The sequence below is a fragment of the Nerophis lumbriciformis genome, linkage group LG18 (genome assembly GCF_033978685.3).
Source record: "Nerophis lumbriciformis linkage group LG18, RoL_Nlum_v2.1, whole genome shotgun sequence".
In the NCBI taxonomy this organism is placed as follows: domain Eukaryota; kingdom Metazoa; phylum Chordata; class Actinopteri; order Syngnathiformes; family Syngnathidae; genus Nerophis; species Nerophis lumbriciformis.
In genome coordinates, this window is record NC_084565.2 from 12,949,964 (window position 1) to 12,973,919 (window position 23,956).

Consider the following 23,956-nt stretch of genomic DNA (forward strand, 5'->3'; position numbering starts at 1 on the left):
TAGGACTATTTTTTTAATGCCTGGCTGGTGATCGACTGACACACCCTCCGAGATCGACTGGTAGATCGCGATCGACGTAATGAGCACCCCTGGTCTAGTCTCTTACGTGAATGAGCTAAATAATATTTGATATTTTACGGTAATGTGTTGATAATTTCACACATAAGTCGCTCCTGAGTATAAGTCGCAAATTATGAAAAAAAATGTGACTTATAGTCCGAAAAATACGGTACCTCATTAAACCTTCACGTACCTCACGATAACCCTCACGTGCCTCATGATAACTTTCACGTACCTCATGATAACCCTCACGTACGTCACAATTAGAGCTGAAACGATTCGAGTAACTCAAGTAATTCGATTACAAAATATATTTGAGGAATTTTCGCTGCCTCTAGGCGTCGTTAAGTTTTCTTTACGGCATTTTGCCTCGTTTAGTAAACAGTAGTCAAAGCTCACGTTTCGCACGGACTGTTTAGGTGTTGCACAGCGTGTTTACGTCACAGATCATACTGCACAACACCGCTCTTTTAAATACACCTGAGTTTAGGAAACTTTTTCGCCGACATAACTCACAATGGCAGACGCCGCAAAAAGCAGTGGCACAACGAGGGAATTAAGAAGCGACAAAAGTTGTCTAAGGTGTGGAAACACTTCACACTTAAATCTAAGGAAAACGCAGTAGTATGCAAACATTGCTAAGTGTAGCTCGCATAGGGATGTCCCGATCCAGGTTTTTGCACTTCCGATCCGATACCGATATTGTTTTTGCACTTCCGATCCGATACCGATACTGACCAATACCGATACTGACCGATACTGGCCTATCCGAGCATGTATTAAAGTTTAAAGTTATTTAGCCTACTTAGTTGTCAGAATCATGTTGAAAAGGGTTTTAGTACTCTTGATAACAACTAGCCAGCTGAATTAGGGGAGTTTGAATAATACACAATGGTTGGTAACAAGAAACTGACCTGTTTATTCAAGGATAAACACAAAATAGACAAAATTATACATGACAAACAGAAATGGCATCATTGAAACTAGGGCTGGGCGATATGGCCTTTTTTTTTAATATTGCGATATTTTAATGCCATATTGCGATACACGATATATATCTCGATATTTTGCCTCAGCCTTGAATGAACACTTGATGCATATAATCACAGCAGTATGATGATTCTATGTGTTTTGATTGATTGATTGAGACTTTTATTGGTAGGTTGCACAGTGAAGTACATATTCCGTACAATTGACCACTAAATGGTAACACCCCAATAAGTTTTTCAACTTGTTTAAGTCGGGGTCCACTTAAATTGATTCATGATACAGATATATACTATCAGATATATACTATCATCATAATACAGTAATCACACAAGATAATCACATTGAATTATTTACATTATTTATAATCCAGGGTGTGGAGGGGGGCGCCGGATGTAAGTGTCAAAAAGACAGCCAAAAGAGTTCGATATGAGAATAAATCTAAAGTTAAAATATAGGGTATAAATGCACCCATTTGCAGGAAATGTAGTCTTGATTTTCAACATTTTCTTTCAAGGCTTGCATGTCTACATTAAAACATTCTTCTTCATACTGCATTAATATATGCTACTTTTAAACTTTCATGCAGAGAAGGAAATCACAACTAAACAAATCACTAATTTTTTCATACGGTGTTGATGTGGAAATGTTTGCCTCGGCATTTTGATGGTGTGGGCGTGTGGCACCGAATGGAGATAAGCGTCTCGACAGACGTTACAATATTTGAACAATGATGACGAAAACTGTTTTCTCTGTCGTGTCCGTGTGTCGAAAATTGTTATTCGCTTATTTTTTTATTTGATTTTGTGCGTGGCATATAATTGCTATGCGCAGAGGACGTTTGAGCAGTGCGCAATTGCACAAGCGCGCATCTTAGAGAGAATGTTGGTCACACGGCTGCGCTAGCATCACAGCTAATGTTAGCCATGCTGCTACCTCTCTGCTGGGAGAGGACGTATACGTATGTGACGTATGACGTGACAGTATGTGACGTATGACGTGACAGTATGTGACGTATGACGTGACAGTATGTGACATGTGTAAGAAGGTGCACTTGCTGTCTGTGAGAGGGAGACACAGAAAAGAGTGAGAAGAGCCTGTCGTGTAATGCCAGCAGCTAAAAGCAACTGCGTGAAAATCCAGACCTGTGGATGTGTTGAAGGTGTGCTGGAAAATGCGGAACGGAATTTAGGGAGCAGCAGAAAAGTGGAATGTATTATTTAAATAGGTGCGTTGGAAAACACGGAGCGGAGTTTTTAACTGGATCTGGATCGGCATTTTCCCATGCCTTGCCGATACGCATTTTTTGGCAAATATCGGCGGCCGATCCGATCCAAATATCGCAAAGTCATCAAATGCTGCCAAAAGGTGTTGAAAACTAACAATGCTATCCGAGCTGTCGTGTTCAATTAGCCTTTCATTAGTAACCGTGCGAAAGTAGTCGTGCAAAGTTATTCGGGTTATTCAAGTCATGCAACCAACATGCTACTTGGATAGCTTGCAATTGCACCCACTATAGTCTCTGTAGAATGTAAGAGTGCCAAGTCCTTGTTCACAGTGGTAGCACTTGAGTGCCAAGTTCCTGTCAGCCATATTGGTTCTGAATATGAAGTTGCACATTTCAAAGGCAGTATTAAAGGCACTACCTAATCCACTTTTTTTATGTTTGATATAACGAAAACTGTTCTTATTGTTTTATTTTTGATACTAAGAATATATTTTTATTTTAACTTTCTCAGGGAATATTAATTTTGAACTAATTTTATATATTTGTGTTTTCATCTCAAACATGTTATGATGGCGAAATGAACATTGATTACTATTTTGCATGCAAAGAATGCAATGAACTGTATTGCATTCTTAAAATTTAAAACTGTTGTTGTCATTATTAAGTGGTTTGTCTTTTTATATTGTTTATGTATTGTTGGCCGGTTAAAAACAGCTCAGCGGATTTGCGTGGAGAAACCAACATTTAAACGGCACCGTTTAATAATCATCAAAAATGCACGAGAGACAAGAACTTCGTTTATGCGGTCACACCACACAGCACATAGGGCTGTGAGCGCACCTGTTTTTACTAGCACACACAAATTGGCACAATCAACCACAGACGCATTTCAGCTGTGCGTGTCAGCCTTCAATAATGAAAACAAGCGTTTAGGAAATAAAAGACAATTAGACCAAACGCAATAATTGAGGGCACATCTTAACATGTATAATTAAACCTTGATTAAGCAAAAATATGATTTATTCGATTACTCGATTAATCAATCGGGATATTCGATAGAATACCATTTGATAGCTGCAGCTCTAGTCACGATAACCCTCACGTACTTCATGATAACGCCGACGTACCTCATGATAGCGCAGACATCTCCAGCCAGGTTCCTGCGGCAGGCGGTGGAGGTCAAATACTCCTGAGGGTTCAGTCGGTAAGTGTCAATCATGAAGTTCCTGTATGCTAGGTATCTGTTAAAAGGGGGCAGCAAAGACAATAACATCTATAAAAAAATGTAAGATGTCCAAAGCAGGTACCAAAAAAACAAATATTTTAAAGAATGTAACGATACGTGACAGTACATGTACTTACATCTCTGGAGTTTTGGATTTATTCTTTCCATTGAAGAACTCTGGAAGGGCTCTGCGCTCAATAGCATGAACACTAATTGGACAAAAGACGACAATAGCATGAACAATAAGTGGACAAATACGACAATAGCACGAACACTAAGGGGAGAAAATGACAACAATAGCATGAACACTAAATGGACAAAAGACGACAATAGCATGAACACTAAGGGGACAAAAGACGACAACAGCATGAACACTAAGTGGACAAATACGACAATAGCATGAACAATAGGTGGACAAAAGACGACAATAGCATGAACACTAAGGGGACAAAAGACAACAATAGCATGAACACTAAATGGACAAAAGACGACAATAGCATGAACACTAAGGGGACAAAAGACGGTAATAGCATGAACACTAAGTGGACAAATACGACAATAGCATGAACAATAGGTGGACAAAGACGACAATAGCATGAACACTAAGTGAACAAACACGACAATAGCATGAACACTAATTGGACAAAGATGACAATAGCATGAACACTAAGTGGACAAAAGACGACAATAGCATGAACACTAAGGGGACAAAAGACGACAATAGCATGAACACTAAGGGGACAAAAGACAACAACAGCACGAACACTAAGTGGAGAAATGACGACAATAGCATGAACACTAAGTGGACAAAAGACGGTAATAGCATGAACACTAAGTGGACAAAAGACTACAACAGCATGAACACTAAGTGGACAAATGACGACAATAGCATGAACACTAAGTGGACAAAAGACGGTAATAGCATGAACACTAAGTGGACAAAAGACGACAACAGCATGAACACTAAGTGGACAAATGACGACAATAGCTTGAACACTAAGTGGACAAAGACGACAATAGCATGAACACTAAGTGGACAAAGACGACAATAGCATGAACACTAAGTGGACAAAGATGACAATAGCATGAACACTAAGGGGACAAATGACAACAATAGCATGAACACTAAGTGGACAAAAGACGACAATAGCATGAACACTAAGGGGACAAAAGACGACAACAGCATGAACACTAAGGGGACAAAAGACGACAACAGCATGAACACTAAGTGGACAAATACGACAATAGCATGAACACTAAGGGGCCAAAAGACGACGACACCATGAACACTAAGTGGACAAATGACGACAATAGCTTGAACACTAAGTGGACAAAAGACGGTAATAGCATGAACACTAAGTGGACAAAAGACGACAACAGCATGAACACTAAGTGGACAAATGACGACAATAGCTTGAACACTAAGTGGACAAAGACAACAATAGCATGAACACTAAGTGGACAAAAGACGGTAATAGCATGAACACTAAGTGGACAAAAGACGACAACAGCATGAACACTAAGTGGACAAATGACGACAATAGCTTGAACACTAAGTGGACAAAGACGACAAAAGCATGAACACTAAGTGGACAAAAGACGACAATAGCATGAACACTAAGTGGACAAATGACAACAATAGCTTGAACACTAAGTGGACAAAGACGACAATAGCATGAACACTAAATGGACAAAAGACGACAACAGTATGAACACTAAGTGGACAAATGACGACAACAGCATGAACACTAAGTGGACAAATGACGACAATAGCATGAACACTAAGTGGACAAATGACGACAATAGCATGAACACTAAGGGGACAAAAGACAGTAATAGCATGAACACTAAGTGGACAAAAGACGACAACAGCATGAACACTAAGTGGACAAATGACGACAATAGCTTGAACACTAAGTGGACAAAGACGACAATAGCATGAACACTAAGTGGACAAAAGACGGTAATAGCATGAACACTAAGTGGACAAAAGACGACAACAGCATGAACACTAAGTGGACAAATGACGACAATAGCTTGAACACTAAGTGGACAAAGACGACAAAAGCATGAACACTAAGTGGACAAAAGACGACAATAGCATGAACACTAAGTGGACAAAAGGCGACAATAGCATGAACACTAAGGGGACAAAAATCACAATAGCATGAACACTAAGTGGACAAATGACGACAATAGCATGAACACTAAGTGGACAAAAGACGGTAATAGCATGAACACTAAGTGGACAAAAGACGACAACAGCATGAACACTAAGTGGACAAAAGACGACAACAGCATGAACACTAAGTGGACAAATGACGACAATAGCTTGAACACTAAGTGGACAAAGACGACAAAAGCATGAACACTAAGTGGACAAAAGACGACAATAGCATGAACACTAAGGGGACAAATGACAACAATAGCTTGAACACTAAGTGGACAAAGACGACAGCATGAATACTAAGTGGACAAATGACGACAATAGCTTGAACACTAAGTGGACAAAGACGACAATAGCATGAACACTAAGTGGACAAAGATGACAATAGCATGAACACTTCGGGGACAAAAGACGACAATAGCTTGAACACCAAGAGGAAAAGGACGACATGTGATGTGTAAACTTACACAAAGACTACCACGGTTTGTTATTTGTTATGGTAGCAGACAATTGGACACTTTTAGTAGCGGTTCTTACCTGTTGTAGTCAAACCAAGCAGCATAGCTTGGTATGATAATGTGATGCGTCTGTTCAGTCACGTTGTCTTCGTGAAGGTCCGAGCCTTTGACCGGTTCTCCCTTCACACTCGGGGAGCCTTCTTCTTCCTCCTGTGGGACACATCATTAAGTACACCAGGCCACGCCACCTAGTTGAATTTGATTGATAAAAGGATTTGATAAAAGGAGGTGTATTAACTAAAACAACACAAGTTGTGTTTGCCGTGGTGTGGAGATGCGCTGCATCGTACTCAGAAGTGTGTCTAATATTTCGCTGACCTTCCAAAACATTACAGCTGTGAATCTTTGAGCACCACACGATTCTTGGGGGTAACGATTCGATTTTCGATTCAAAATCAATACTTTTTTTAAAAACATTGGGTACCAGTTCTATGATTAACTACATTTCTCCATAACATGAACAAACAGCCTTAATACATTTGATACATTTTATATCTGTAAAGCAGATGTGGGCATCTACATGAACAATAATGATAAAAAAGAAAACAAAACAATAATAATATTTGTTTTCAGAGCTGTTGTCTATTTTATGGAGGGATATAGTTAATCGTAGAACAGACCTGGGCAAATTAAGGCCCGGGGGCCACATGCGGCCCGTTGAGCTTTTCAATCTGGCCCGCCGGACATTCCCAAATAATTTTTTTAGATCTTTAAGATGGAAAGTGTAGCTGCCATTATGATGTGCAGTCATGTTTTCTAATGACCTTAAGTCTTCAACTATACAAAGCAGGGATGTCTGATAATGGCTTTGTGCCGATATCTGATATTCCGATATTGTCCAACTCTTTAATTACCGATACCGATATCAACCAATATATGCAGTCGTGGAATGAACACATTATTACGGTATGCCTAATTTGGACAACCAGGTATGGTGAAGATAAGGTACTTTAAAAAAAAAAAAAAAAAATAAGATAAATAAATTTAAAAAAATTTCTTGAATAAAAAAAGAAAGTAAAACAATATAAAAACAGTTACATAGAAACTAGTGATTAATGAAAATGAGTAAAATTAACTGTTAAAGGTTAGTACTATTAGTGGACCAGCAGCACGCACAATCATGTGTGCTTACGGACTGTATCCCTTGCAGACTGTATTGTTATATATTGATATATAATGTAGGAACCAGAATATTAATAACAGAAATATACAACCCTTTTGTGTGAATGAGTGTGAATGAGTGTAAATGGGGAGGGAGGTTTTTTGGGTTGGTGTACTAATTGTAAGTGTATCTTGTGTTTTTTATGTTGATTTAATAAAAACAAAACAAAAAAAAACAAAAAAAAAACGATACCGATAATAACAAAAACCGATACCGATAATTTCCGATATTACATTTTAACGCATTTATCGGCCGATAATATCGACATCCCTAATACAAATTATTTCAATGGTTGGAATCTGCGCTTATGGATGATATACCAGTTACTATGGTAATCTAATTAGTTACTATGGTCATCTAATTAGTTACTATGGTAATATACGTCACAGCAGCTCAGACGAGGCATCAAGCAGTGTGGGCGGGAAGCGTTTCCACAGACGCGGAAGGAGATTTTCACAACAAAGTTCTAAAGCTTAGTGATATATAGAATAGAACAGAATATAATAGAATACAAAGTACTTTATTGATCCCTGGGGGAAATTCAGCAAATATCAGATGTATCAGATTGTAGGTTATTTTGTACCCTTCACATTCATATTTCACTGTTTGTTTCATTTTTGTTGCGTTTCACTTGATTGTAAAATATGTCGATCGAAAGGGGGTGTGACGTTCATATTTTGTCAATATTCAGTGTTTTATCGTTCATAGAAAAATGTAAAATTCCAATACGTTTTTTAAGGCGGTCTGTCATAACGTTTTTAGCGTTCAGTCAGACATTATTGTGAGGTTTTGTATTAGTGTTCCTAAAAATAGATATACCGGCCCCCAGACACTTTTTTGTTTCTAAATGTGGCCCCCGAGTCAAAATAATTGCCCAGGCCTGTCATAGAACTAGCACCCAATGTCATTAAAAAAATAAATCAATAAAAAAAAAATATATATATATATATATATATATATACCTGTATAAATATATATATATATATATATATATATATATATATATATATATATATATATATATATATATATATATATACAGGTATATATATATATCTTTTTTTAAATTTTTTATTTTATATATATATATATATATATATACATATATATATATATATATATATATATATACATATATATATATATACATACATATATAAATATATATACATACATATATATATATATATATATATACATACATATATAAATATACATACATACATATATATATATACATACATATATAAATATACATACATATATACATATACATACATATGTATATATATATATATATATATACACATATGTACATATATATACACATATATATATATATATATATACATATATATATATATATTTATATATATACACACACACATATTTTATATTTTTAATCAATTAAGAATCATTACAAATAGGAATTACAATTCAATCGAGAATACATTTTTTGACACCCCTATAGTACAGTATAGTATACTACCGGTAATACAAAATAACCATCTCATCATTAATGTTACCTTTTACAGCACTTCATCTTACCTTTCCTGTTACTTCCATTGACTCGTCTTCTTGCTCTTCTGTTCAAAGAAGAGAGGAATCAAAGTAGAGAGAAAAAAAAGGAAATATTTGTTCAATACATAAATAAAAAAACATATTTCCAGCGTTTTCTTTCTTACCCATATCTGTTCCTCCCTTGACTGGGGTTGAATCAGAGTCCTTCTTGGTGCTATCTAGAGACAATAAGACAAATGGATGATCAGTCGGTGGTGGAAGAACACAAGCGTATTTCACAAATGTGGAACATATTTCACGCTGCGCACTCGTCTTGGCTGGGGTTCCATCTTCAGATGCTGGAACAGGCGAGGCTTCGTCTGTGTCCTTGCTGAGATCCTCTTGCTCCTCTTCCCTCTGTCCCCGTTTGGATTTAGTGTATGGCGTCGTCGGCCTGTCAATTCATACACAAATGACGGATTGAGGCTTTAAAAATGCCTTTGGTCCACTCACAAACGTACATTTCATCTTAAAAACTGTCTTTGTGGTTGTTTTTCAGGCTTCTGATTGGACAAAATGAACGTAACAGCAGGGGAATGAAAATCAATGTTTTTTGTTTTCTTACACCAATTAAATTAAATGTGGATTTTTATTTTTTTTTAAACAACCTAATGTCATTGAATGTTTTTTTCGGTAGTCAAGGAGGCCAATGACCGATATTTGGAGGCAATACTCATTTGCAGTAAACGTTATTTAAACATGAATAGTATATTGATGTTTAAATAATGTTTACTGCAAATGAGTATTGCCTCCAAATATCGGTCATTGGCCTCCTTGACTACCGAAAAAAACACGTGCAGCTGAGATAGGCTCCAGAACCCGCGGTGACCCCAAAAGGGACAAGCGGTAGAAAATGGATGGACGGATAGTATATTGATGCTAATGTTGTGGTTAATTCAGCATCCAAAAACATCAGGGTATATCACAAACACCCTTTGTGTGTCTAAGACAGGGGTCGGCAACCTTTACCAGTCAAAGAGCCATTTTGACCAGTTTCACAAATTATAGAAAACAATGGGAGCCGCGAAAACTTTTGAAATTTTAAATGAAATAACACTGCATACAAAGTTTTTTTTTTTGCTTTGTGCTACGTATAAACCAGGTGTCTTAGACACGCTGCCCACACCTTTATATGGAATTTTTAAGCTGGTGCGGCACGTGAGTTTTATATGAATAGCGCTTGTCAGCGTCATGCGTGCCGTGATGGTACAGCATATAGCGCTCACTACAATCAGCGTGCCTGATCAGCCACATGTTGTATGAGGCGTCCGCTTGCTCACATGGGTGACAGCAAGGCATACTTACTCAACAACCACACAGGTTACACTGACGGTGGCGGTATAAAAAACAACTTTAACACTTTTACTAATAATGCGCCACACTGTGAACCCACACCAAACAAGAATGACAAACACATTTCGGGAGAACATCTGCACAGTAACACAACATAAACACAACAGGACAAATACCCAGAATCCCATGCAGCCCTAACTCTTCCGGGATACATTATACACCCCCGCTACCAAACCCCGCCCACCTCAACCGTCGCACAGAGAGAGAGAGAGGCGCTGGGGGGGGGGGGGGGGGGGTGTATAATGTATCCCGGAAGAGTTAGGGCTGCATGGGTGTTTGTTCTGTTGTGTTTATGTTGTGTTAAGGTGCAGATGTTCTCCCGAAATGTGTTTGTCATTCTTGTTTGGTTTTGGTTCAAAGTGTGGCGCATTATTAGTAAGAGTGTTAAAGTTGTTTTATATGGTCACCGTCAGTGTAACCTGTGTGGCTGTTGACCAAGTATGCCTTGCTGTCACGTACGTGTGTAAGCAGAAGATGTATATTGTATAACAATTGTTAGGCTGGCACGCTGTTAATACAGATTGTAGAGGGCGCCGAATGTTGTACCATCATAGCACGCCCTTATTATATCTGTAAGGGTGAAAATCGGTGAATATTGATCCCGGGAGTTTTCTGCGAGAGGCACTGAAATCGCGGAAGTCTCACGGGAAAATTGGGGGGGTTCAGCAAGTAAGCTGCTGAGCCGCATCAGAGTGATCAAAGAGCCGCATGCGGCTCCGGAGCCGCGGGTTGCCGACCCCTGGTCTAAGAGGAGCATCAACATCAGTAAAATCGGTAAAAAAATTGCATTTTTTGACATCACAATAACTCGCCAGTTTATGGATTTAATACATTGTCCTGAAGATATGTGATTTCTAAATATTGCGAACATTTACCCACCACTGTGGGCTCCTTCATGTAGCTTACACTGTTCAAGCTGGCTGACCTCATTTCTCCCTGGATGTTACATAAAGTATGAGAATATGATAGCTGCTGCCTGCTCTTTACTCACACATTAATCTGCTGTTTGTCAAGATATTTACACAAATCCATCACTGCCGCGTTGTCATTTGATTGAATCACGGAACATGAAACTCGCTGCGCTTGGAGGGCTGTAGATGGAGGCGAGATGGTTGCAGTAGCAAGACAAACAAAACGGAACCGGTAAGACGCCGGGAAAGAAGGACACAAACTGGATTTCCGGGCAACAAAAATGGACGTTTTTAAGCATAAAAAGACTAATCTGTACTTGTACTGTGTGCTGCAGTGAAAAAAAAAAAAGGTGACTTCAGATGCAAGGCAAAAGGGCTGTTGCTTGAGCAGTGTTATTAAATTATAGATTTTTTTAAATACCAAATACTGGTATGATATTTGTATATATTATATCTGCTGATGTAATTATGTTGTAATTGTAAATAAAAATAAGAAAATTAAAATGAAAAAGACCGATACTGACATGCGTCAAAATGTCAAATATCGGCGTCGATAATCGGTGGATCTGTACAATGAACAATCACTGACGCTTTCTTGGCGTTCTTCTTCTTGCTCTCCTGAGGTGGCGGCGTGGGAGACGGTGACGGCGAGCGTTTCCTCTTCTTGGCACTGGCGGGCTTCTTGTCCCTCCGCTCGTCAGGAGTGGTCACTTCGTCCGTGAGCGTCTTGGCAGATATCTTCTTCCTCCTGTGGCAGCCCTCTCCCACTTCATAGTCCTCCTCGTTCATCCACTCGTTATACTGGTCTAAGTCTAAAATCCACTTTGCGTGGACCTGCGGACCAAAGATCTCGCTATGACCATCAATCGGCAAGCAAGCAGAGTGAGCGCTCGAGCAGTGAACTTACCTTCCTGGGCTTCTCTGGACTGGGGGCGTCCTCCACGGAGGCCTCGACCTCGCTGGCTGGGATCCAGGTGTCGTAGCTACATGATGAATGCAGGTCAAAGGTCAGGGCAGGAAGCAAAGCCAACCAATAACAATTCTCCATAACTACATTGTCTATCCATTCATTACTGTATGGATTACTGTAATTACTATATGAAGACCAAGGATACATACCATTGTTTTTTTGGGGTCCCACTTTTTTGTAACCGAACAAATGATAAATATATGCAGTATCCTGTTATATCTCACACATGGCATATGCATTACATGGTGTGCAAAACATCTTTCCATCTTCACAAGTGATGGGTTTATTGCTCGCTATGACGAAAACAATAACACGCGGGAGTCCTAATACCGTAAATGCAGTATTTGTGATCGATAAAACTTTCGGAGAATCAAAATTTAAGAAATTGTACCGGAAAGTGCATTACTTTGAAGTCGACCAATAATTAATAATTTGACCCGGCAAATATAAACAAAACAAAACACAGGGCGCCCTGCGATGAGGTGGCGACTTGTCCAGGGTGTACCCCGCCTTCCGCCCATGTGCAGCTGAGATAGGCTCCAGCAACCCCCGTGACCCCGAACGGGACAAGCGGTAGAAAATGGATGGATGGATGGCAAAACACAGGCGGGAAGCGGTAATCGAAAAAATAAAATGTGCGTCCTTTCAGATTTCAATGCGTAAAAAGACACAAAAAGTGTGTTAACGCCAACACTGATTCTCTATTTACATGTTGTGACGTGATTATTAACCAATTATTAGCGATATTGGTATTATACGCGCTAACGTCAAGGAACTACTTTTAGCAGCGCCGTGATCACAGAGCTGCTGCATCACCTCTAAAGTGGTAAAAGTTATTTCTAGATTACAAATCATGCCTCTCACCTGGACAGTAGAAAGTTGTGGTCATAAATCGAGAAGTCGGTCAACGCCGACATTCAACTTTGACCCGGAAATGGCGAGAAAGACACAAAAAGACGCTTTCTTTCTTTCTTTTTAAAGGGGAACATTATCACAATTTCAGAAGGGTTAAAACCATTAAAAATCAGTTCCCAGTGGCTTATTTTATTTTTCGAAGTTTTTTTCAAAATGTTACCCATCACGCAATATCCCTAAAAAAAGCTTCAAAGTGTCTGATTTTAACCATCGTTATATACACTCGTCCATTTTCCTGTGACGTCACATAGTGATGCCAACACAAACAAACATGGCGGATAGAACAGCAAGCTATAGCGACATTAGCTCGGATTCAGACTCGGATTTCAGCGGCTTAAGCGATTCAACAGATTACGCATGTATTGAAACGGATGGTTGTAGTGTGGAGGCAGGTAGCGAAAACGAAATTGAAGAAGAAACTGAAGCTATTGAGCCATATCGGTTTGAACCGTATGCAAGCGAAACCGACGAAAACGACACGACAGCCAGCAACACGGGAGAAAGCGAGGACGAATTTGGCGATCGCCTTCTAACCAACGATTGGTATGTGTTTGTTTGGCATTAAAGGAAACTAACAACTATGAACTAGGTTTACAGCATATGAAATACATTTGGCAACAGCATGCACTTTGAGAGTGCAGACAGCCCATTTCAGGCGCGCTAAGAACATATATTTTTCCACGATTTCAGCACTCAGGTTAACCATACCTAAATAGACACAAAATACTGCATTACACAAGACTACCCGAATGTACTCGAATGATTGAAAAAAATTAATCTTTTTAAGCTAAATTATTGGTAAACACAGTTTATGTATAATAATTTACGTAAAACCGCGAGTAATGAATAAAGTTTTCATCAATTAATATATTCTGTAGACATACCCTCATCCGCTCTCTTTTCCTGAAAGCTGATCTGTCCAGTTTTGGAGTTGATGTCAGCATCTGCTTTGAGTGTCGCAGGATATCCACACATTCTTGCTATCTCTGTCGTAGCATAGCTTTCGTCGGTAAAGTGTGCGGAACAAACGACTGACCATTTCGTCGGCTTTCCCCACAGCCTCGTATTTTGAACAAATTTTGTCCAATTTCTTGCCACTTTCGCATCTTTGGGCCACTGGTGCAACTTGAATCCGTCCCTGTTCGTGTTGTTACACCCTCCGACAACACACCGACGAAAGTGAGAAAATGGCGGATTGCTTCCTGATGTCACGTTGTGACGTCATCGCTCCGAGAGCGAATAATAGAAAGGCGTTTAATTCGCCAAAATTCACCCATTTAGAGTTCGGAAATCGGTTAAAAAAATATATGGTCTTTTTTCTGCAACATCAAGGTATATATTGACGCTTACATAGGTCTGGTGATAATGTTCCCCTTTAACCTTTGTAAGGTTAATGACTAATTCTTCATCTAAACGAGGAGATACACACATCCTATCAGTCGGCATCCCAGTGAGAGCAGACATTGGTTGGTTTGTTATGTTCATAGTTTGTATATCTTGTTTAGTACTTAGCAATACTGCTACATGATGCTTAGTGTTTCACTAATACACCGCCGTATGTTTAAAACGGCTAAAATAGGTAAATATTACATTAATCATACAATTGGAATGTATTAAACAAATAAAAACATATGTGTTATTGTCTTATATATGGATTGTGAATGATGAAATCCCCAAAAGTGCAGTTCCCCTTCAAGGAGAATGCATTATTTTACATTTCCTATATTTTTACTCTATTTATACAGTACGTATGTTCCTAACATTTGGACAAATAAAATACATATAATTACACAAAAAATGTTTTACTTAATATTAACCAATTCCAAAATAAGACATTTATTAATTATATACAATTAAATAATAAAAAAATACTTAAAGCGACAAATGACTATACATACATATATATAATAATAGTATATATAATAATATCATATACTGTAAATATTTTATTTTATTTACGAGTTAGAATGGATTAAAAAAAAAAAAATACATCCGTTGTCATGTCTTTCATAATGATTGTGAACAATTCCAAAACAAGTGTGACGTGTTTGTATGTGAGTACTTGCTTAAATTAGTTTAAAGGAACATATTTCCCTTTTTTCCATATATACATCAAGATATGTTCCATTAGGACCTACCTGTCAGGAAAATATCCCCAGTGAAGAAGCATCTGCTTGTCCCTCTTCATCACGGGGCGAACCCACTCCTCTGTGTAAAAAACCCCAAAAAACATTAATAAAAAAACTAGACTGAGGGTACTTTCTCTTTTCAAACGTGATTAGGGACATTAATTTGAAAGCTCACCTTCCTCCAAACTGCTGGGAATAGGAACAACAACATGAGAGCTGGTGGTTTTGTCTTCAGTCACTGAGCCCTGCAAGACAGCAAGTATGACAACACAATGTAGCAACAATGATATAGTTGATGATGAATAAAAAGCAGATTTAAATGTGACACAAAAAAATCACACCTGATGTCTTTTGATGATATCCTTCAGCTTCCCAAGCAGTTTTGGCTCTATGTCAGAACTCAAGTAGATGATTGGTCTGCTCAAGCAGTTGTTCTGAAATATAAAAGACAATGCCTAAAAATCATCATCGTCATTACGGTACTTATGTCTGTATTACTCAACATTCTACACATCTTCTCTCATTTTGCTCTCGTGCCAAAAGAGACGATACACATTTACTATCAGGGTGGAGTATAATGAAATAATCACGGAACTACCATCACACATTTATATTGAAATACGTATAACAACAAGTACAAGTGCAACACAATAAATAAGAATCTCTTTAAAAAAAAAGTTCATATATTCAAAAGGTAAAACTTACACAGTGGTACCTCAACTTAAAGGGGAACATTATCACCAGACCTATGTAAGCGTCAATATATACCTTGATGTTGCAGAAAAAAGACCTTTTTTTTTTTTTAAACGATTTCCGAACTCTAAATGAGTGAATTTTGGCGAATTAAACACCTTTCTAATATTCACTCTCGAAGTGATGACGGCATCAGGAAGCAATCCGCCATTTTCTCAAACACCGAGTCAAATCAGCTCTGTTATTTTCCGTTTTTTCGACTGTTTTCCGTACCTTGGAGACATCATGCCTCGTCGGTGTGTTGTCGGAGGGTGTAACAACACGAACAGGGACGGATTCAAGTTGCACCAGTGGCCCAAAGATGCGAAAGTGGCAAGAAATTGGACGTTTGTTCCGCACACTTTACCGACGAAAGCTATGCTACGACAGAGATGGCAAGAATGTGTGGATATCCTGCGACACTCAAAGCAGATGCATTTCCAACGATAAAGTCAAAGAAATCTGCCGCCAGACCCCCATTGAATCTGCCGGAGTGTGTGAGCTATTCCGGGACAAAGGACCTCGGTAGCACGGCAAGCAATGGCGGCAGTTTGTTCCCGCAGACGAGCGAGCTAAACCCCCTATCGACCCTAGCTTCCCTGGCCTGCTGACATCAACTCCAAAACTGGACAGATCAGCTTTCAGGAAAAGAGCGCGGATGAGGGTATGTCTACAGAATATATTAATTGATGAAAATTGGGCTGTCTGCACTCTCAAAGTGCATGTTGTTGCCAAATGTATTTCATATGCTGTAAACCTAGTTCATAGTTGTTAGTTTCCTTTAATGCCAAACAAACACATACCAATCGTTGGTTAGAAGGCGATCGCCGAATTCGTCCTCGCTTTCTCCCGTGTCGCTGGCTGTCGTGTCGTTTTCGTCGGTTTCGCTTGCATACGGTTCAAACCGATATGGCTCAATAGCTTCAGTTTCTTCTTCAATTTCGTTTTCGCTACCTGCCTCCACACTACAACCATCCGTTTCAATACATTCGTAATCTGTTGAATCGCTTAAGCCGCTGAAATCCGAGTCTGAATCCGAGCTAATGTCGCTATAGCTTGCTGTTCTTTCCGCCATGTTTGTTTGTGTTGGCTTCACTATGTGACGTCACAGGAAAATGGACGGGTGTATATAACGATGGTTAAAATCAGGCACTTTGAAGCTTTTTTTTAGGGATATTGCGTGATGGGTAAAATTTTGAAAAAAACTTCGAAAAATATAATAAGCCACTGGGAACTGATTTTTAATGGTTTTAACCATTCTGAAATTGTGATAATGTTCCCCTTTAAGAGTGTTTTGACATAAAAGCTGTCTCTAAGCTAATTGTTATGCTTTGAGTTGCAAGCAAACATTTGCGTTACAAAAATATCCGCCATTAGTTGGTGTAGCAAATGTCAAAGTGAACCCCGTAAGATCCGACTAATACATCTGGTCTTACTCGCTAGCATTAGCCTGTAGCTAAAGATCGACATAACTTTTGTTTGATTTTTTTCGGACTATAAGTCGCTCCGGAGTATAAGTCGCACCGGCCGAAAATGCACAATAAAGAAGGAAAAAAACATATATAAGTCGCACTGGAGTATAAGTCGCATTTTTGGGGGAAATGTATTTGATAAAAGCCAACACCAAGAATAGACATTTGAAAGGCAATTTAAAATAAATAAAGAATAGTGAACAAAAGGCGGAATAAGTGTACGTTACATGAGGCATAAATAACCAACTGAGAAGGTGCCTGGTATGTTAACGTAACATATTATGATAAGAGTCATTCAAATAACTATAACATATAGAACATGCTATACGTTTACCAAACAATCTGTCACTCCTAATCGCTAAATCCCATGAAATCTTATATGTCTAGTCTCTTACGTGAATGAGATAAATAATATTATTTGATATTTTACGCTAATGTGTTAGTAATTTCACACATAAGTCGCTCCTGAGTATAAGTCACACCCCTGGCCAAACTATGAAAAAAACTGCGACTTATAGTCCGAAAAATACGGTAGGTTTTCAGCACCGAAGGCTGGGAATAACCTACAATCGAACCTTCAACTTCAAACCCTTGCTACATTAAATGAGTTTAAAGCTTCTGTGAAGGGATTGCAGTCTACCTTGTCTGTATGCACATGTGTAAAGTGAGCAAGTTTTAATGTTGTAAATTTGATGTTTTATGTGTTGTTTACGGTTTTTAATGTAACCTTGCTGCTGCCCTCTTGGCCAGGACTCCCTTGGAAAAGAGATCTTTGATCTCAATGGGATTTTACCTGGTTAAATAAAGGCTAAATAAAAAAAATAAATAAATAAAGTTTTCCAAGCTTGGCTGTGAAGAAAGTGAGCGTGAAGGACAGTGCTGAGAAGGAGTTGATGACATGCATTAAATTAAAGAACAAAATCATGAAAAACATGACAGTGCGTGTAGCTCGCTAACTTGGTGAAGCAGTAGGAGCGTATCACTACTAGTATGCACCACACTGAAGCAGAATGAGTCCACAACGCTAGATACGAGCGTTAAAATAATATCTAAAGGGCGGACATTTATCCATGAAAATATGGAGAAGCTGCTGATGGTGTGTTTGACAGCGAAGCAGCTGGAAGGAGATACTGTAGAAGTCAACTCTCCAAGGTAAATGCTGTACATTATTATTACATTACTCATACTTGCCAACCTTGAGACCTCCGATTTCGGGAGGTTGGGGACGGGGGTGGTCGTGGTCGGGGTGGGACGGGGGCGTGGTTGGGGGCGTGGCTAAAAGGGCAGGAGTATATTTACAGCTAGAATTCACCAAGTCAAGTATTTCATATATATATATATATATATATATATATATATATATATATATATATATATATATATATATATATATATATAAGAGATACTTGACATTCAGTGAATTCTAACTCTCTCTCTCTCTCTATATATATATATATATATATATATTTTATTATATATATATATATATATCTATATATACTGAAATTCAAGTATTTATTTTATATATATATATAGCTATATATAAAAAATAAATACTTGAATTTCAGTGTTCATTTATTTACACATATACACACACAAAACACTCATCTACTCATTGTTGAGTTAAGGGTTGAATTGTCCATCCTTGTTCTATTCTCTGTCACTATTTTTCGAACCATGCTGAACCCCCTCTTTGATGATACATTGCTGTGTGGCACGCACAAAAGTGTTTTCATCAAATGCACTAGATAAATAAATAAATGATAAATGGGTTGTACTTGTATAGCGCTTTTCTACCTTCAAGGTACTCAAAGCGCTTTGACACTACTTCCACATTTACCCATTCACACACACATTCACACACTGATGGCGGGAGCTGCCATGCAAGGCGCTAACCAGCAGCCATCAGGAGCAAGGGGTGAAGTGTCTTGCCCAAGGACACAACGGACATGACGAGGTTGGTACTAGGTGGGGATTGAACCAGGGACCCTCGGGTCGCGCACGGCCATTCTTCCACTGAGCCACGCCGTCCCTAGATGGCAGTATTGTCCTGTTTAAGAGTGTCACAACATTGCTGTTTACCGCAGACGAACTGCTTTATGGTATACAAAAAAGTGACTGCTGTTGTTGTGTGTTGTTGCCACGCTGGGAGGACGTTAATGAAACTGCCTAACAATAAACCCACATAAGAAACCAAGAACTCGCCCTCCATCATTCTATAGTTACAACGTGATTGGGCAGGTACGCTTTTTTATATTGTGGAGGACCTGAGTCCGCCTGAATTTCGGGAGATTTTCGGGAGAGGCGCTGAATTTCGGGAGTCTCCCGGAAAATCCGGGAGGGTTGGCAAGTATGACATTACTTCATAAAAATATTGTACTTGTTTGTACTACATTATATTGTATTGTTTTATACAATATATATTATCTAAAAGTAATTTTTTTCTTTTTGAAAGGCATGTTACATGTTAAGATTGTGAAGTTTGTAATTTATTTCAATGGGCGACAATTTGAGATAAAAAAAAATTTGAGTCACAGAACCAATTAAGCTTTTAAGTTGAGTTATTACTATTCTGTAGATTCCCCTCTCTGAGTGAAATATTTAAACAATGTATTTCTTAATTATTTTGATGATTATAAGCTTACAAAAAAAATAGTATTTCATAAAAGGTGAAAAAATATTAAAAAGTTCAATGTTGTAAACTACTAAAAATTATCTGCAAACACTTCCTCAGCCTTTAATTGATCTCTGAAATGGAAATAAACTCCTCAAATCAAATATTTTTGCATAATATTATAATGTATTAAGATGCACCTTTGTGTGTGTAACTCACCTGCACTAAGGACTTCTCAATCGTCATGAACATTTCCACATTCCGGTCCATCCGAGACGGATTCTGGAAGTCAAACCTGCGCCTACCAGGAAATTAGACTGGAGTTATACACGAAACTGCATCATAGCCAACATCCAGACGTGTGTCATCATATTTGTTTATCAATACACACACACACATACACACATGATTTGGAGCCCCTGCCGCAAAAGAAAATGTTTGCCTTGGTGCCCTTTCAACTGGCCTAGGTGCCCTAAAATATGAGCCCTCCTTTAAGGCAACACTTGCCTTGACTTTAAAAAGGTAAAATTTGAGGCCTGGTATGTATATATATTTTTTGCCTTTTTAAAGAAAAATATATGCATCATAGCAAATAATGCGATGGCGTCATGTTGAGTAACCATCTAACCACGCCCCCACCACCACAGGTATCTTGGCAATCTAGAGCAGTGATCCCCAACCACTGGGCCGTGGCCCGGTACCGGTCCGCACAAGAAATTAAAAAAATAAAAAAAAAAAAATAATAGTTTTTTTAATTTTTTTATTAAATCAACATAAAAAACACAAGATTAGGGATGTCCCGATCCGATATTTGGATCGGATCGGCTGCCGATATTTGCGTATCGGCAAGGCATGGGAAAATGCCGATCCAGATCCAGTTTAAAAAAAAACTCCGGTCCGTGTTTTCCAACGCACCGATTTAAATAATACATTCCACTTTTCTGCTGCTCCGTAATTTCCGTTACGCATTTTCCAGCACACCTTCAACACATCCACACGTCTGTGAATTCTCACGCAGTTGCTTTTAGCTGCTGGCATTACACGACAGGCTCTTCTCACTCTTTCCTGTGTCTCCCTCTCACAGACAGCAAGCGCACCTTCTTACACACGTCACATACTGTCACGTCATACGTCACATATGTATACGTCCTCCCCGAGCAGAGAAGTAGCAGCATGGCTAGCGTTAGCTGTGATGCTAGCGCAGCCGTGCGAGCAACGCTCCCTCTAAGGTGCTCGCCTGTGCAATTGCGCACTGTTTAACCGTCCTCTGCGCATAGCAAATCTATGCCACGCACAAAATCTAATAAAAAAATAAGCGCATAACAATTTTCGACACACCGACACGACAGAGAAAACAGTTTTCGTCATCATTGTTCAAATATTGTGACGTCTGTCGAGACGCTTATCTCCATTCGGTGCCACACGCCCACACCATCAAAATGCTGAGGCAAAAATTTCCACATCAACACCGTATGAAAAAATTAGTGATTTTTTTAGTTGTGATTTCCTTCTCTGCATGAAAGTTTAAAAGTAGCATATATTTATGCAGTATGAAGAAGAATGTTTTAATGTAGACATGCAAGCCTTGAAAGAAAATTTTGAAAATCAAGACTACATTTCCTGCAAATGGGTGCATTCCTACCCTATATTTTAACTTTAGATTTATTCTCATATCAAACTCTTTTGGCTGTCTTTTTGACACTTACATCCGGCGCCCCCCTCCACACCCTGGATTATAAATAATGTAAATAATTCAATGTGATTATCTTGTGTGATGACTGTATTATGATGATAGTATATATCTGATAGTATATATCTGTATCATGAATCAATTTAAGTGGACCCCGACTTAAACAAGTTGAAAAACTTATTGGGGTGTTACCATTTAGTGGTCAATTGTACGGAATATGTACTTCACTGTGCAACCTACTAATAAAAGTCTCAATCAATCAATCAAAACACATAGAATCATCATACTGCTGTGATCATATGCATCAAGTGTTCATTCAAGGCTAAGGCAAAATATCGAGATATATATTGTGTATCGCAACATGGCCTTAAAATATCGCAATATTAAAAAAAGGCCATATCGCCCAGCCCTAGTTTCAATGATGCCATTTCTGTTTGTCATGTATAATTTTGTCTATTTTGTGTTTATCCTTGAATAAACAGGTCAGTTTCTTGTTACCAACCATTGTGTATTATTCAAACTCCCCTAATTCAGCTGGCTAGTTGTTATCAAGAGTACTAAAACCCTTTTCAACATGATTCTGACAACTAAGTAGGCTAAATAACTTTAAACTTTAATACATGCTCGGATAGGCTAGTATCGGTATCGGTCCGTATCGGTATCGGATCGGAAATGCAAAAACAATATCGGTATCGGATCGGAAGTGCAAAAACCTGGATCGGGACATCCCTACACAAGATACACTTACAATTAGTGCACCAACCCAAAAAACCTCCCTCCCCCATTTACACTCATTCACACAAAAGGATTGTTTCTTTCTGTTATTAATATTTCTGGTTCCTACATTATATATCAATATAGATCAATACAGTCTGCAGGGATACAGTCCGTAAGCACACATGATTGTATTTTTTTATGACAAAAAAAAAAACAAAAAAAAAACATACCACCCCACCCCCACCGGTCCGTGGGACAAATTTCCAAGCGTTCACCGGTCCGCAGTTACAAAAAGGTTGGGGACCACTGCTCTATATCAGTGGTCCCCAACCACCGGGTCGCGGCCCGGTACCAGTCCGTGGATCGATTGGTACCGGGCCGCATAAGAAATTTAAATTTAAAAAAAAAAGAAAAAAAAGAAATTATTATTTTTTTTTTTTTAATCAAATCCACATAGATACACTTACAATTAGTGCACCAACCCAAAAAACCTCCCCCCCCCATTTACACTCATTCACACAAAAGGGTTGTTTCTTTCTGTTATTAATATTTCTGGTTCCTACATTATATATCACTATAGATCAATACAGTCTGCACACATGATTGTATTTTTTTATGACAAACAAAACATTTTTTAAATACAAATAAAAAAATACCATATAATCTGTGGGACAAATTTTCAAGCGTTGACCGGTCCGCAGTTACAAAAATGTTGGGGACCACTGATCTAGAGGAAACCCTCATAAGCGTGATATGAAATGTTCATAAACACTACAAACACAGAAGTTCCCTATGGAGAGATGAAAAAAGTCTATCCTAGTAGTGAGGTCAGCGAGAAAGAAAGTCTTACCATCCTTGGTCACTCTTGAACTTGTAGGCAGCAGCCAGGATCTGGCAGAGCGCACCTCCAGCCTTGAAGTCCAGGAAACATTTCATCTGGAGACAAATAATATGATGAAGAGTTTTGTGGCAAGTTTTTTTGGAGTGTGCGAAAGAAGACCTACAGGCAGCTTGGTGAGTGGGGGGTTGCTGACGTGTCGGCCAAAGACCTCCTCTTGGAATTGGAGCAACTGGACCACGAGGCTGGATAGAGACTTGTTGGTGGGGGGTTCCGCTTGAATGTACTGGGAGGAGATAATCAATCGTTTGGAAAAATGCATTCACGCCAAGAATGTTCAGCATTCAGCAGCAACTGATGGGAGTGGGGATGAAAAGCGGACTTTTTTGGGGGGGTGACTCAAATCGATTAGCTTAAATTTCGCCTACGCTTTGTTCCCAGCGGTTTATAAAATGGTGCGGCTAATTTTAATGATTTGTACAATGCAAATAGTTTGGGAAAAAAACAAAACAAGCGAAGACACTGAATGGGTGTGTTATTGTTTGTGCTATGCAGGTGCTGCATTGTCCTTCTGTTTGGACCGAGCTTTCAACCGGAAGTAGAAGTGCTAGGGGTGTAACGGTACGTGTATTTGTATGGAACCGTTTCGGCACGGGGGTTCCGGTTCGGTTCGGAGGTGTACCGAACGAGTTTCCACACGGACATATT

The 23,956-nt window shown here is 38.8% G+C and overlaps 1 protein-coding gene across 2 annotated transcripts in view; it reads right to left on the reverse strand.

The window, feature by feature from the left end:
* The window catches only part of smarcc2 (SWI/SNF related BAF chromatin remodeling complex subunit C2), a 44,269-nt gene that overhangs the window by 12,963 nt on the left and 7,350 nt on the right, over positions 1-23,956 (reverse strand). Inside the window, exons 2-15 of one of the 2 annotated variants that reach the window (XM_061977690.2) lie at positions 23,415-23,534; positions 23,261-23,346; positions 20,223-20,304; positions 15,527-15,619; positions 15,361-15,430; positions 15,195-15,264; positions 12,079-12,154; positions 11,761-12,005; positions 9,177-9,301; positions 9,033-9,086; positions 8,896-8,933; positions 6,205-6,335; positions 3,638-3,688; positions 3,403-3,516 (exon numbers count right to left, since the gene is read on the reverse strand). In XM_061977690.2, coding sequence (XP_061833674.1) covers positions 3,403-3,516; positions 3,638-3,688; positions 6,205-6,335; positions 8,896-8,933; positions 9,033-9,086; positions 9,177-9,301; positions 11,761-12,005; positions 12,079-12,154; positions 15,195-15,264; positions 15,361-15,430; positions 15,527-15,619; positions 20,223-20,304; positions 23,261-23,346; positions 23,415-23,534 — 1,355 coding nt within the window. Of the gene's footprint in view, positions 1-3,402; positions 3,517-3,637; positions 3,710-6,204; positions 6,336-8,895; positions 8,934-9,032; positions 9,087-9,176; positions 9,302-11,760; positions 12,006-12,078; positions 12,155-15,194; positions 15,265-15,360; positions 15,431-15,526; positions 15,620-20,222; positions 20,305-23,260; positions 23,347-23,414; positions 23,535-23,956 lie in introns of both variants that reach the window. The other variant, XM_061977688.2, reaches the window with a different exon arrangement.